This window comes from Periplaneta americana, chromosome 1 (assembly GCF_040183065.1).
Source record: "Periplaneta americana isolate PAMFEO1 chromosome 1, P.americana_PAMFEO1_priV1, whole genome shotgun sequence".
NCBI classification, from domain to species: Eukaryota; Metazoa; Arthropoda; class Insecta; order Blattodea; family Blattidae; genus Periplaneta; species Periplaneta americana.
The window spans coordinates 183,786,727-183,800,187 of NC_091117.1; the positions used below are offsets into that span (position 1 = coordinate 183,786,727).

The 13,461-nt window shown below is 35.8% G+C and overlaps 1 protein-coding gene across 2 annotated transcripts in view; it reads right to left on the reverse strand.

Annotated features, from left to right (window-relative positions):
* The window catches only part of LOC138705060 (beta-glucuronidase), an 84,360-nt gene that overhangs the window by 21,013 nt on the left and 49,886 nt on the right, over positions 1 to 13,461 (reverse strand). Inside the window, exons 2-3 of one of the 2 annotated variants that reach the window (XM_069833661.1) lie at positions 11,637 to 11,864; positions 8,221 to 8,400 (exon numbers count right to left, since the gene is read on the reverse strand). In XM_069833661.1, coding sequence (XP_069689762.1) covers positions 8,221 to 8,400; positions 11,637 to 11,855 — 399 coding nt within the window. In that variant the 5' untranslated portion in view covers positions 11,856 to 11,864. Of the gene's footprint in view, positions 1 to 8,220; positions 8,401 to 11,636; positions 11,871 to 13,461 lie in introns of both variants that reach the window. The other variant, XM_069833653.1, reaches the window with a different exon arrangement.

Genomic DNA, 13,461 nt, shown 5'->3' on the forward strand with positions numbered 1-13,461 from the left:
TATATATATATATATATATATATATATATATATATAATAATTTTTTTAAATCGTAATTTTTTTTTCATATAGAAGGACAGTGTTTTATACATACCAGTTTTCATTATTGTACAAGATACAGAAATGGAGGAAAAAAATGTTGAACATTTCCAAAAATTGTACTGCTGTAAGCTGTATCTAACCCCTTAAACGATTCGATAGATTAAAGCAGTGATAGCCATGAACAAACAAAATAATAATAATAATAATAATAATAATAATAATAATAATAATAATAATAATAATAATGTACTTTTCAATATTTATTCACTCTACTATGGTAAATTTGCATGAGAAATTTCATGCATATATCTTTGATATTTCCAAGAAAAAAAAATAAAAGTATAGCCAATATGTAGAAAATGTAGAAAACTCACGTCTGGTCCCCTAAGTTACTATTCGAATCTGAAACGATTTCTTTTGTACGTAGTAGGCTTACTATAGAAAATAATGGAATTAGTCCTGCTCAACTTTACTATCAAAAGGACAGAGTTAATCAAACAACTCTGAAACTAAATTGGGTTCAGGAATTTGAAATATCTTTTCGTGATGTTCAGTGTTCGAATTTATGATAGCTTCCAGGTTTATTGAATTAAATTTATTGTTTATACAGGGTGTTTCTAAGTTAGACCGACAACGTTTGGATCAGGAATTTGAAATCTCTTTTTGTGATCTTCAGTGTTCGAATTTATGATAGCTGCCAGGTTTATTGAATTAAACTTATTGTTTATACAGGGTGTTTCCAACTTAGACTGACAAACTTTTGGATAAGGAATTTGAAATCTCTTTTTTGTGATCTTCAGTGTTCGAATTTATGATAGCTGCCAGGTTTATTGAATTAAATTTATTGTTTATACAGAGTGTTTCTAAATTAGACCGACAAACTTTTGGATCGTATAGATAACCTTCTTTCAAACACTTTTCGTTAAAGAACCCATGGGTTAGGAAGCTTTGTTTCAGTGCAAGAGGGGTTTAACACTACCACCCAGTTTGTTTACTCCGTCAGCACAGTATCATTTTTCGACCCGGTTTGTTTATTCCCTGAGCTCGGTTGTATGCATTAACCCAATTTGATTAATACCTGTGGTTTAAGAAACCCCTGTTGACTCTGAATAAAATCTTGCAACACACATTATCTGCGCAGTAGCTGAAATCAGGGAAATGCCTGGCGTCTTTTCTAGGGTACGACAAAGTATGGCACGTCGATGCAATGCTTGTCTGGAAGTCAATGGACGTGTGTTCCAGCACTTGTAGTGATGAGGCAGTAAAAGCAATACAGCTATCCTTCTAATTTAACACTGAAGTGAGTATTTTTCCTTTTCATTCGGTTTGTTTTCTTTGTGTTTGGGTCAGTAAATTGTGCCTGTAACATTAATGATTTGTTTACTCACTTTCCACTTAACTAATTACTTCAATCCCTTCCTGTACGAACGAGCTATGTAATGACATAAACCCTTCTTGCTCTGAAAGAAAGTGTCTCAGTCCATGGGTTCCTTAAAACAAAAACTGTTTGAAAGAAGGTTATCTATCAGATCCAAAAATTTGTCGGTCTAATTTAGAAACACTCTATATACCACTCGATCCATTCTTCTAGAGCAGTGATGTCAACTAATACCCATAGGAGCAAGCGCGCATTTTAGAGCCCAGGAGAGCCTGAGCGCTTTACAGCGGAAAGGAAAGAGACAGACGAAAGAGGTAGTATATGCCGCTTGGTCGAGCTATATACAGGGCTGGCCAGCACTGATTCAATGGATAAAGGGAAGAGAACTTATTAAAACTGTATCCATATTAATTTTTAGATTTGTCTGAGAAGTATAAGTGCATTATAAGAATATAAGTTTTAATTTTAATGTTCATTTTTCACAAGTTTGCTTTTTTATTCAAAAGGAATATTTTCTCAACTTTTTTTATAGAAAAGTGAAATTTTCAGGTATGTTTGTTTAGTAGCCTTACAGGTAGTAAAACAATGTTTTCGTAAATCTAATATATCGTAAATACGTATTACTGAAGATAGTGTATTAAAATGTTTGAAAACATTCGCATGGAAAATGTTTGTAAGGAAATGAATTAACAAAGCAAATACTGTTACATCACAAACAAAAGATATGTGCCTATGTGTTGGTAAAACGTCAGCTCTATAGCTTCAGCAGATTTCGAGATAATTTAATATTCTGATAACAGAAAGTTGCGCACCTAAAAGCATAATTCGATAAGAGTTTTATTATGTAATATTAGTTACAGTTAAAACATATACCTAGACAACATTTTTTCTTTGTACTATAATATTGTTTTGATTACTTTTATAAGGCTAAAGATACCATAAATATCAATTTCAACTTGTCATGTCATATTGTGTCTTTCTTTGGGATAACACTTTCTTTATGAAAGATGTGTTTAATTCACTTAGTACAGTATAGTTGTAATTATTATGGAATTTGTGTGAATATTCCTTCTTTACTCTTTATTATGTTATTAACGTTTAAAACACAACTACAATATTAGGCTAAGAAATAGGTGTTAGTACTTTTGTTTTATAGACAATATAGAAAATAACAAACAGAAAGAAGCCATATAAAAATAACGTTCCGTTTGAAGTTTGTGCACCATTGTTTTCTTAATCCAACAGGCTGCTTATTCCTCCTAGCATACCTAGCGCTTAATGCCCGCGCACGACGTCAAGTCAGAAAAAAGCGCTTGCTTTGACATCACTGTTCTAGAGAGATTACAAGAACTTTTATTGGAAAGAATTTCATTTTATGCTTTCTATAGGGACAATGTGCTGCCAGTAGGCCAGTTACATTTCTTTCTTTCTTTCTTTCTTTCTTTCTTTCTTTCTTTCTTTCTTTCTTTCTTTCTTTCCTTTCTTTCTTTCTTCTGCCATGGAAGTACGACATCAAATAGTAGCTATCTTCTGAGATGTAATGCATTGTATTTATGGGTTACTGTTCAGTTTAGAGTTCGTCTCATGTTCACTTGTGAATCCAGGTAATACCGAGAAGATCGATAAGAGTGCGAGTAACTGAAGGAGTACAGAATGGGATTCTTTTTAAACAAATATCACTAATTTAAGATATAACTCTTTTTTTTCCGAAGAAATTTCAGAACTGTATGTCTCTTCTCCATCACTGCCGGAACCCATGTTGTTAATCCTCTGTTGCTTATTACGGTACATTAGAAACAATCCGGCTCTTTCTTAGTACAGTGCGTCCCAGCGAACGTTTCCGGTGTGTTTGTCGGCTGACTAGCGGCAGGTCTCTCGCTGCTTGCACTCGCGAACTCACGGCGTTTCGCCGGATTAAAACTTACGTAGGCCCTACTCTGTTATATTAATATCATTCGGTACTCATCCTCGATACAGTAGCTGCTGGAAGTGTTTCCTATCGTGTGTGATAATTAATTTACATCATATCATTCGAAGAACTATTTCATTAAACCTATTCACAGCATTTAGCATTATTTTTCTACGCAGGACTGGGCGGCCAGGGAATTTACGTCTGAAACTTCCGTTGTTCTGGCACACGATTTCTTTTACCATATGTACGTTTTCAGAATGTGTGCACGTTCATGTACTGAATATGCAACCATTGCAAAACATAACACAACATACCTAATAAACTGCACTTATTTTTAGCTGACTCACTACTTGTTTTTACTGCACACAGACTGACAGCTAATTTCGGGGAGATGGGGATTCACCAACCATGCAACTTTCACTTGATATATACACCTCTCTTTCCCTCATGCCTGCTCATTTCCTATCTGCTCGTAGGCCTAACAAGTCGCCAACCTGTTGCACTTTGCCTCCATGACAATATCCACAGGCCAACCGACTCGGTGTTCGATACTTCTCCGTCCTTCAGAGAACTTCTGACCCAATTGAAGTGTGTGATCCCAAAACTCGCTCAGTCAAATTGGCCATTTTATTGTTTATGCATATGTATGATTTTTATAGACCTTAAATCCAAATATAATTAAATATAGAAAAATTAATTAAAATCACAAATACACGTAATAAACCATATCCTCCAAACTTTAATAATACACTCATAATTATAATATTTGTAATATCAGAAAGTAGTTTATTTAAAATATTAGTTTTGGGAATTAATGAAAAGATATAATTTTTTTTCTGAAGTTTTAAAAGGTGTTCCTTATTTTTGGTTTACAAGACCAATATTTATATTTTACGCTTCTTTTCTTCCAAAACAACGTCAATAATTGTCTAAAAGTTTGCGTCTTTGTGCATGTCACTTGAAAACTCGCTCAGTCCGCAAATCAGTAGATAAAAAAGTAGCCCAATCTTTTCATAAAATAGACTAAACGCATTTTGGAATCACATTCTTCAATTGAGGGGTTTGGGGGGGGGAAACCAGGCAGCTCCATTTTTTTTAATATAGTTTGGTCGAAGAACCAGGTAGTTCCAAGAATTACAGCCATAGTTATAATGCATTTCGGACTTGTCTCTTCTGTACATTGGCGGTAAATTTTTCTTCATTATCTCGAAGAGTACTGAATTGGAACTGCCAGGTTTTTCCCCCAAACCCCTCAATTTAGACAACATGACGTGATAGGCAATGTTCACAACACAGGGCAACATTTATTTATGAACATCCTTTGCTGCCAGTTCTTTTTTCTAGAAAAAAAAATCTCACAACGGAGCGTTCTTCGATAATAGTAGCCTACATTCGTACAGAGGTCCTACCATTTTGCAACTGCTGATTATTTGTTTCACTTGTGCCGCTTGTGAGCACATCGTTAATCTTGACACATGGATAATACTGCCATCTAGCGGCAGTACCTTCAGGGGCTTCATAAAAATCTAAGTCGCTACTTTAATTTTAACTTAATGTTCGCCTGTGTATAATCCCGATGAACTACAAAGTTTGTTTTGTTTATGAATGCGAATTGGTTCCATTTGGTAGAAACCTCACAACAACTTGTTGTTTCGATTGGTTGTAATTCTCGCTCCCCAGACTATGAAATCCACTCATTGAAAGAAGTACTTTATATTTATCAGAAGTGCTTATCAGGGAAATCGCTATTCTCCCCACGTGCGAACACTTTTCTAGTACAATAGCCGGCGCGTGACACGACCGAAAGACCAAAAAGAATATAAAGTGGCAGTCTGCGGTTGCCACGGTTCATGAAACAACCTTAGATCTGCACGGTTGCAGTCACTGAATTCGTTTATTGCGCACACTAATGAGAATATTTCGCCTACAGTCCTTCACCAATTTCACTTGCTAGGAAAGAGAAGATGGAATGTAAATTATTTTACTGTAAAATTGTGTACAATTAAAAGCGTTTGCGCAACAATGTTACTACCAATAGCGCGAGTCTTGTAACAAAGTTAATGCGGCGAGGAGAAAAGGATATCGAAACGTTTATGATCATTTTCAAGGTACTACCACAGTCTAGCATATATAATCAGGAAGCTCAATACGTAGTAAATATGCATCCATAGATAGTTGCTAACCACTAGGATCGCTAATATCGCCTCATTACAGACAATACGAAATAGTACCGGCACAGTCTAGTGTTCCTAGCACCCTCACAACTCAAGCTTCGTGACTGTATATACTAGACTGTGGTACTACTTTTATGTTTTCCTGGAGAAACTAAAAAAAAGAAAAAAAAAAAAGAATAAGAGATAGAAAGAAAAATAAACCACTGAGTTCACCTGACTTCAGGAGTCGAATTTCGGATCTCTGGTTACTAGCGTAGCAAGCAATTAGGCAACTAGTCCATTAGATGGAATTTACTATACCTATCTGATGTAATTTCGATTTCTCGGAGGTAATACGTTACTGATTTTTGCTTATGAGTAGATCACGCTACATATTTTGGCAACGCATCAATATACAGTTAAAAATTATGTTACAAATCCTTCATAAAACAGTTTTCTATATTGAAAGCAATAAGTACACATAGAATGGAATTTTGGGCGTTATGAGAGCGATTATGATATGATTCCTGGAACTGACTTGGTTCTTTTCAGAATTTAGTCCAGTCCTGGTTTGAAAATAGGTATATATCTTGGTAAATGTCAAGGTGTATTTAATCGTAGTTATAAAAGTTTCTTTCGCATCACAGAAAGATGTACTAAATTATATTTCACATTTTGTAGCAGATTTTTTTCCTTTGGAGGGCCCGCAGGCAAGCACCGCAGCCTTAGACTTATTGTGCAACCTCCTTACGTTAGAATGATTGTTGAAGTCCATTGGGATCGCTTCTTCAAGCGCATGATTCACTGCGTGGTGCCATCGTATCGATTCAGCCACAGCATTCAGTTCTGACTACAACCTGATCCTACGCCTACCTGTGATGTTATTCTGCGGTCTCCTTAGATCGACGGCATTTGTTCGCAATTCATGTGTCTGAATCTGTTGCACCCTTACCAAAAGAACATGTCGCAATCGATTCCACGACTCACCAACTCGCCATCTATCCAAGGGAGCTAAACTACCCCGGTCACCTGCAGTCCGATTATTAAAGCCCCTGCAGCTTCTCTGGATATGTGCAGCTCTCTCAGATAGATGCCGCCTATAGGCAGATCATGGAACAACGTCCGCCATGTCCTCCTGGACAAACTGTAAACTGTTAAGATGAATAATGGAATGATACTAATGAAAGTGAAATGAGTCCGAGTTCCAATTCTGCTTCGAGTAGTTGAGAGAAAACCTCAGAAAAATCCCAACGAGATAACTTGTCTCAACCAGGATTTGAACCCGGGCCAGGGCTCATTTCACGGTCAAGAAGGCTAACCGTTACTCCACAGCGGTGAACTTGTAGCAGATTTAAAAGCAATAAAATTAATTATAATATTATTAAAACCTAAAAAGTAGTGCAAAATATTTAATCGATTAACTATTTGAATTTAATCGAATAATCGATAGATTAATCGAGTTTTGATCGAGTTGAAAAAATGTTTTAATATATTCTAACACACGATTATTGTTAAATTTTACTTGTGTTCGGTGATAAGCATAAGTATTAAATGTTGTGTATACTGTATGTAGGCCTATATATGGTATCGCTATATTACAAAACAACTATTTTAATTACTAACATATTTATTATGAGGCTTATAATTAATTGTGTCAATTTCTCCGGGAATTTTTGAGACAAACATAACTAACAAAAAGTATGAAGACTCTCCTAGTGCTTCATCCATGATTTTAAACATGTGAGTGCATTCACATGCTCCGAATTAAGTGCCGCTCTACGTTTAGTAACAATTTTCCTGCATTACTAAACATGAAAAAACTTTTTTTCTGTCAAGCACTTCTCCAAAATCGTTCAATTTAAATCCAAACGTTTCACGAGTTTACCTCTCAAATTCTCATATGACATAATGGAGTTTACACTTTTCCCAAAACACAGAAAACTGATTTTTTTTTTTTGTTGTTTATCAAACTAAACACACCCAACAACCTTCATATACAAACTCAGTACAGAAACTGCAACTGCAAAACTACAGCGGTCGAAACAGAAGACTAGCCCCTATTGTAATCGAATTACCAGATTTTAGAAAGAGAAGAAGGTAGTTACGCTTTCACTTGCACACAGTGTAGACATGGCTATTTTATAAGGGATAAGGGGGACGAATCCCAAAAAAGTATATAGGTAATTCATATGCTAGGAAGATGAGCTGACAACAAGGTGGAATTTTCTTGGAAAACCATAAAACTTAATAAGGGTTTCGCATTGTGTTTCAACTTTCAATAGAGATAGACTAGGTCACTGTCTTTATATCTCTATCTCTTTCTGAAGTGTCTGTGCAAAGATTTTCCCTACACTACCTGCTTTGTAGTTAGAAAATAACAGTATTGTGCTTTTAAGTAAACAATTTCCGAGAGAGGAATATTGTCCCAATTTTTAGTGTGAGTTTGTATTAACAAAACAATAATTAATATCAACTACAACCGATTAATTTTAATCGACTCGATTAAATATTTTTGATCGATTAATCTTACAACAGAAATTGATCGATTAATCGATTAGATTAATGGATTAAATGCCACAATACTACTAACAAGAAAAACAAAATACACGTATAGTCGTCGAATTTCATATCTATCGCTATTGCGAGAAATCATATTGTCCAAGTGTATACTTAGGTCTAATTTTGTATATAAATAAAATGTGGTGCACGGATTGAACACTCGGATAGATACTTACGACTTGGGCGGCGTAGTGGACGCTCCCGAATCGTATCCAGACGAGAGAGCTGTGACGCCACGAGTCCGGGACGAAGAATGTCCTGTCGTACCACACTAGACCCACGTGATCTCGAATAGCTTTATCTTCCGTGACGTCATTGTAGCTCGCTGGAACAGGCATTGGAATCGTCTCTCCTGTCTGAAACAAACGCATCTCATTGTTACCGTCAGGCATGTCAATCGCGGGCATTTCTAGCCTTTAAACGAGGTGCAACAGTGACGTAGAATCTTTGTTAAACGTGTGTCTGCATAAGATCCTGTAATATAAGCGGAAAATCTCTTGGGTCAGTGGGTGCAATACACTCTCGTTTGATATCCCTGGCCGTACGTAGTAAAGTGTTTGCTATTTTTTCTTCGAGTTGAAGCAAGATTGGTGTAAAACCAGAGCCGTTATTTAGGGAATTGCCTCTCTCAAAGTTTAAGGGGACCCGGTAGACAAAAATTCTTGATTTTTTTTTTAATGCTATAAAATTCTAGAATAACTCTTCTCGGGTTCTTAGCCAGGTGAGTTGGAGATTTGCTTCCAAGCTTTCAACGGCTAGCTCTGCCATCTTCTTCAGGAAATGTTAAAATGTTATGTTTTATTTAACGACGCTCGCAACTGCCGAGATTATATCAGCGTCGCCGGTGTGCCGGAATTTTGTTCCACAGGAGTTCTTTTAAATGCCAGTAAATCTACTGACATGAGCCGTGTTTGAAATAAGCAATTTCTGAGAGACGCATATTGTCGGAATTTTTACTCTTGAGTTTGCATTAACAAAATAATAATTAATATGAAGTACAACCGATTAATTTTAATCGACTTGATTATACGATTAAATATTTTTGATCGATTAATCTTATAATAGAAATTGATCCCTGAAGAAGATGGCAGAGCTAGCCGTCGAAAGCTTGGAAGCAAATCTCCAACTCACCTGGCTGAGAACCCGAGAAGAGTTATTCTACAGATGCCTCAAACTAGCAAGCTGTCTCGTTAGCGCAGGCGCATAGAGAACTTCTCCCCTACCACTGTCCGCCTACTACTGTGCACTGTGGACTAGAACGGTACAGCTCAGTTCTAATAACAGTTGAGAAGGCTGCGTAGGGAGGGTACATCTTGAATACATTGTCAAGCGGTCAACTTTTCAGATAATATGTCTATACCCGGGTATCGGAGCCTAGGTGGGGCCCCCTCCGTTAGCTCTACTACTTCCCCTCTCCAGGCAGCTTCCTAGTTTGAGGCATCTTTACATCAAATGCCGGGAAAGCCTCGAATTATAAAATTCTACATTCATTCTGTTTAATTTGATATATACAGTATGTCATTATTTTATCTGCCCTCTAACCTTTCCTAATACAAGTGTGAATATGGTCCTGAAATGCACTAATAAGTTTATTGTATTCTCTAAAGCTTGTTTTTAAAAAATAATTTAAATTATTATAAAATGATTACTATTTTTATAATTATGTAGTCCTATATAATTAGATATTAATTTCGACTTATTTGTATGTACATAAAGCACACTTATTAAATCACACTTAACAAAGTACGACTTAATAGCCGACTATTACGGTCGAGATGGGATCGGTAGGTACCTTGAAACGGTGAAGGACGGGGTTCGTCTGAATAGCCACAGGGAGCATTTTGCAATAATTTGCAACTTCTTTTTTTTATCTATTAGGCCTACAGTATACAGTATACTAAAAGGTTTAAGTATAATTAAGTAAAAAGTATTAAAAATATGTTATATACTACAGTACAAATGCAGATGAATCTTTGAACCTCAATTCCCATAAGTTAATTTTTTTCATGCATAGGCTAAGGAACATTTTCTTCTAAACTATTAGAGCTAGAGACTTGAAATTTACAGGACTTAAATATAACGCTAAATTACATCTTTTAATAAGCCATTTTTTAATATCTAATTAATGAAAATTTTCGTGTATAATAAAGCAGTGAAAAAAAAAGAAAACTCTTTAATTACAAAAAAAGTAATATCTTTAAAACAAATGACATTATATCAAAATCCCTATGCTAAAAAGTGTTAAAAATATGTAATATACTACAGAAAAAAATCAGATCCCTAGTGTCAAAAGTTTAGGAAAAAAATGTTGCTTACATTTAACATTGCAAGTATAGGACGTTCCGGGTCCCCTTAAGATTAAAAAATAATAATTGAGTAGTAACTTCTAAAGAGAAAATATGTGAGAACTGTAGCTTTAATATTAAAATATTCTACTTTTATGAACGCTTAAGAAATAAAGATGAGATTTGTTGGGACTAATTCAGGAAATTGTCCCGCGCCATAGCGTCTTGGTCAAAGGCATCATGTCTGGTGTCGGTTACGGAATCAGAGCTGGTTCAGATCGTCATAGGGAAGGAATTTTCTCACGAAATTTCGGTCAGTATTTGGGGCCATCCAGCATCGTATGGAAATGTTAAATGTTATGTTTTATTTAACGACGCTCGCAACTCCCGAAGTTATATCAGCGTCGCCGGTGTGCCGGAATTTTGTCCCGCAGGAGTTCTTTTACATGCTAGTAAATCTACTGACATGAGCCGTGTTTGAAGTAAGCAATTTCTGAGAGACGAATATTGTCGGAATTTTTATTCTGAGTTTGCATTAACAAAATAATAGTTAATATCAAGTACAACCGATTAATTTTAATCGACTTGATTATTCGATTAAATATTTTTATCGATTGATCTTACAATAGAAATTGATCGATTGATCGGTTAGATTAATCGATTAAATCCCACAGCACTAGATTTAATAAAAATAAATTGATATTCCAATAGACATGGACGAATAGATGGAAATGGCTAGCGTATTGAAAAGAAGTACTGTCACTCCAGAAGTAATATATTCCTCAGAATGTAAGCACAGTCTAGTATATACAGTCACGAAGCTCAATATGTAATAAATATGCATCCATAGATAGTTGCTAACCACTAGGATCGCTACTATCGGCTCATTACAAATAATGCGAAATAGTACCTGCACAGTCTATTGTTCCTAGCAACCTCATCAACTCAAGCTTCGTGACTGTATATAATAGACTGTGCTGTAAATTCCAGAAAGAAAAGACGTCTTCTGTTAGAATTTCCCGTTATCAAACAATCCGTCCGACTTGAGGTTGGTCCAATAAAGCTTACTAGAGAGCCAGATTTCGGAGTTACTCTCTATAACAACCTCAAATCAAGTAAACTAGCGCGAAGCAGTGTTCCTATGAGGGTATATTTATTCGCCATGACAAAAAAAAAATAAACATAAATAATTTAATCGCATTTTTAATATAGTTCCTTACCTGTCTTATATATCTCAGGCCTTGCATTCTATCTCAGCTATGTTCATTGTGCTTAAAATCGAGAGTTGAGTTAGGCTACTTACGTACCTGAGTAAGATCCTTCTGGAACCATCGCTCCCGGAAGCCAGTAAGAGGATCTGTTTCGGGAGAAAGGCGGAAATTCCATATCCCATCGAGAGACCGAACATCTCTGGATTCTGATTCCCGAGGAAATAGTATTCCCCCAGAACTTGTCCTGGACGTTGTTTCGGAAGCCATCATGACCACAAAGATCACAATGATGAGCTTGACCAGTAGCTCCTTCATGTCGAACACCTGAAACTAGCAAATCCGTTGTCAGGTTGAGGCACACAGAAGAGATTTATGATGTTTAATACAGTAGTTTGAAATTAATTTGTCATAAATTGTCTGGTTTGATCAAATAGTGAAGACCACACAATCAGAATGACGATGCTGTCGAAAACTGGAAATAAGTTATGTTGTTGACATTCAGTGGAGGTTTCTAGTTCTTGGTGTCACGCACTTAGCATGCAGCATGACAAGGTAGATGCGATGTCATTATTCAACAGGTTTATCCACTTGATAAATTGATTTGTCGTGGAAGTGATGCGATTTTTAATCTTTTCATAAATAAAGGTGATATCATCAGGAGACATCTATCGTTGCAGTTTTCTGAACCGAATAGTTACTGGCGACGAATCATAGTGCTTGACTATTTCCTAACAGAATTGGAGCTAGGAAAGAAAAAAACCTCTGATTCACCAAGAAAGAACTTAAAGGGGTCCATCCGCTGGAAGTGATGGACTTCGTGTATGTTCGGACGTGTTATTAGTTAACTTCAAAGACCGATAGGTGCGGAGTAATGCTAATAAATTGGCAATCCGTAAAGAGAAAATGTCTTGATCTAAAGCGACGGTATGACCTTTCATTCAATATAACATATGGCACGGCGAAACTCTCAAGACCCTCAGAAACTATCATCAGTTGAGACCGGATTTTAAAGGGAATCCCTTTTTTATTTCAATATGAAACACGAAATAATTAATTACGGTGTTCAAAACTATCTTCCACCAACCAAATTATGTGGTTTTGACTTCCCGTTTTTCCCTTTTTTAGTCCATATTCCCTTTTTTCCTCCTTTAAAAAAACATCTCTTATATTGGTCTTTTTTGGCAGAATATCGCAAACATTTAGATAATTTTCCTATATTTTTTCCGATAGGCCTATAACTTCCTGACCAAGCGAAAATAAAATAAATATCGTTCTTCTTCTGATTCCAGACATTGAAAAACTAATAAAGTGTGCTGATTTAGAGTTCAAGATAAAAATAAAATTTTCACCTCTGTTTTCAGTTGATGTTGAGCGGTCATTTTGTGTTTATAAAGACATGCTGCATTTAAAGGGGCAGAATCATTGAAATGTTGACTGTAATCAAATACAACGCTTTCCTTATGCTGTGAAGCGATAAATATAAGCTTATCTGTGCTACGTGTATTCTTGAATGTGCTGAAGTGTGTTTTCAATTAAAATAGCACCCTTTTAAGGGAGTAATATAGTCCTTTTTGAAGTCCTTTTTTGACTATATCAAATGCAACTCTTTCCTTATGTTGTGAAGAGATAATGTAAGATTGTGTGTGTCATGTATGTCCATGAATGTACTGAAGTGTGTTTTGGGTAGTAATATAGTTCTTTTTCAAGTCCTTTTATGACTATAACTTTCCCTTTTTTGTCCTTTTTTGATGAAAAACTTTCCCTTTAAAATCCGATCTCTAATCATAAGCATCCTTTTATGTGCTATGAAGAGGTAAGTTTTCTAAAATATATTGATCAAGATGGGTACGCCCACATTAACATCGGGAGATACAAAAGCGGGTTTCGTGCTTTTCTCGTATTCATCATATTATCAACTTCT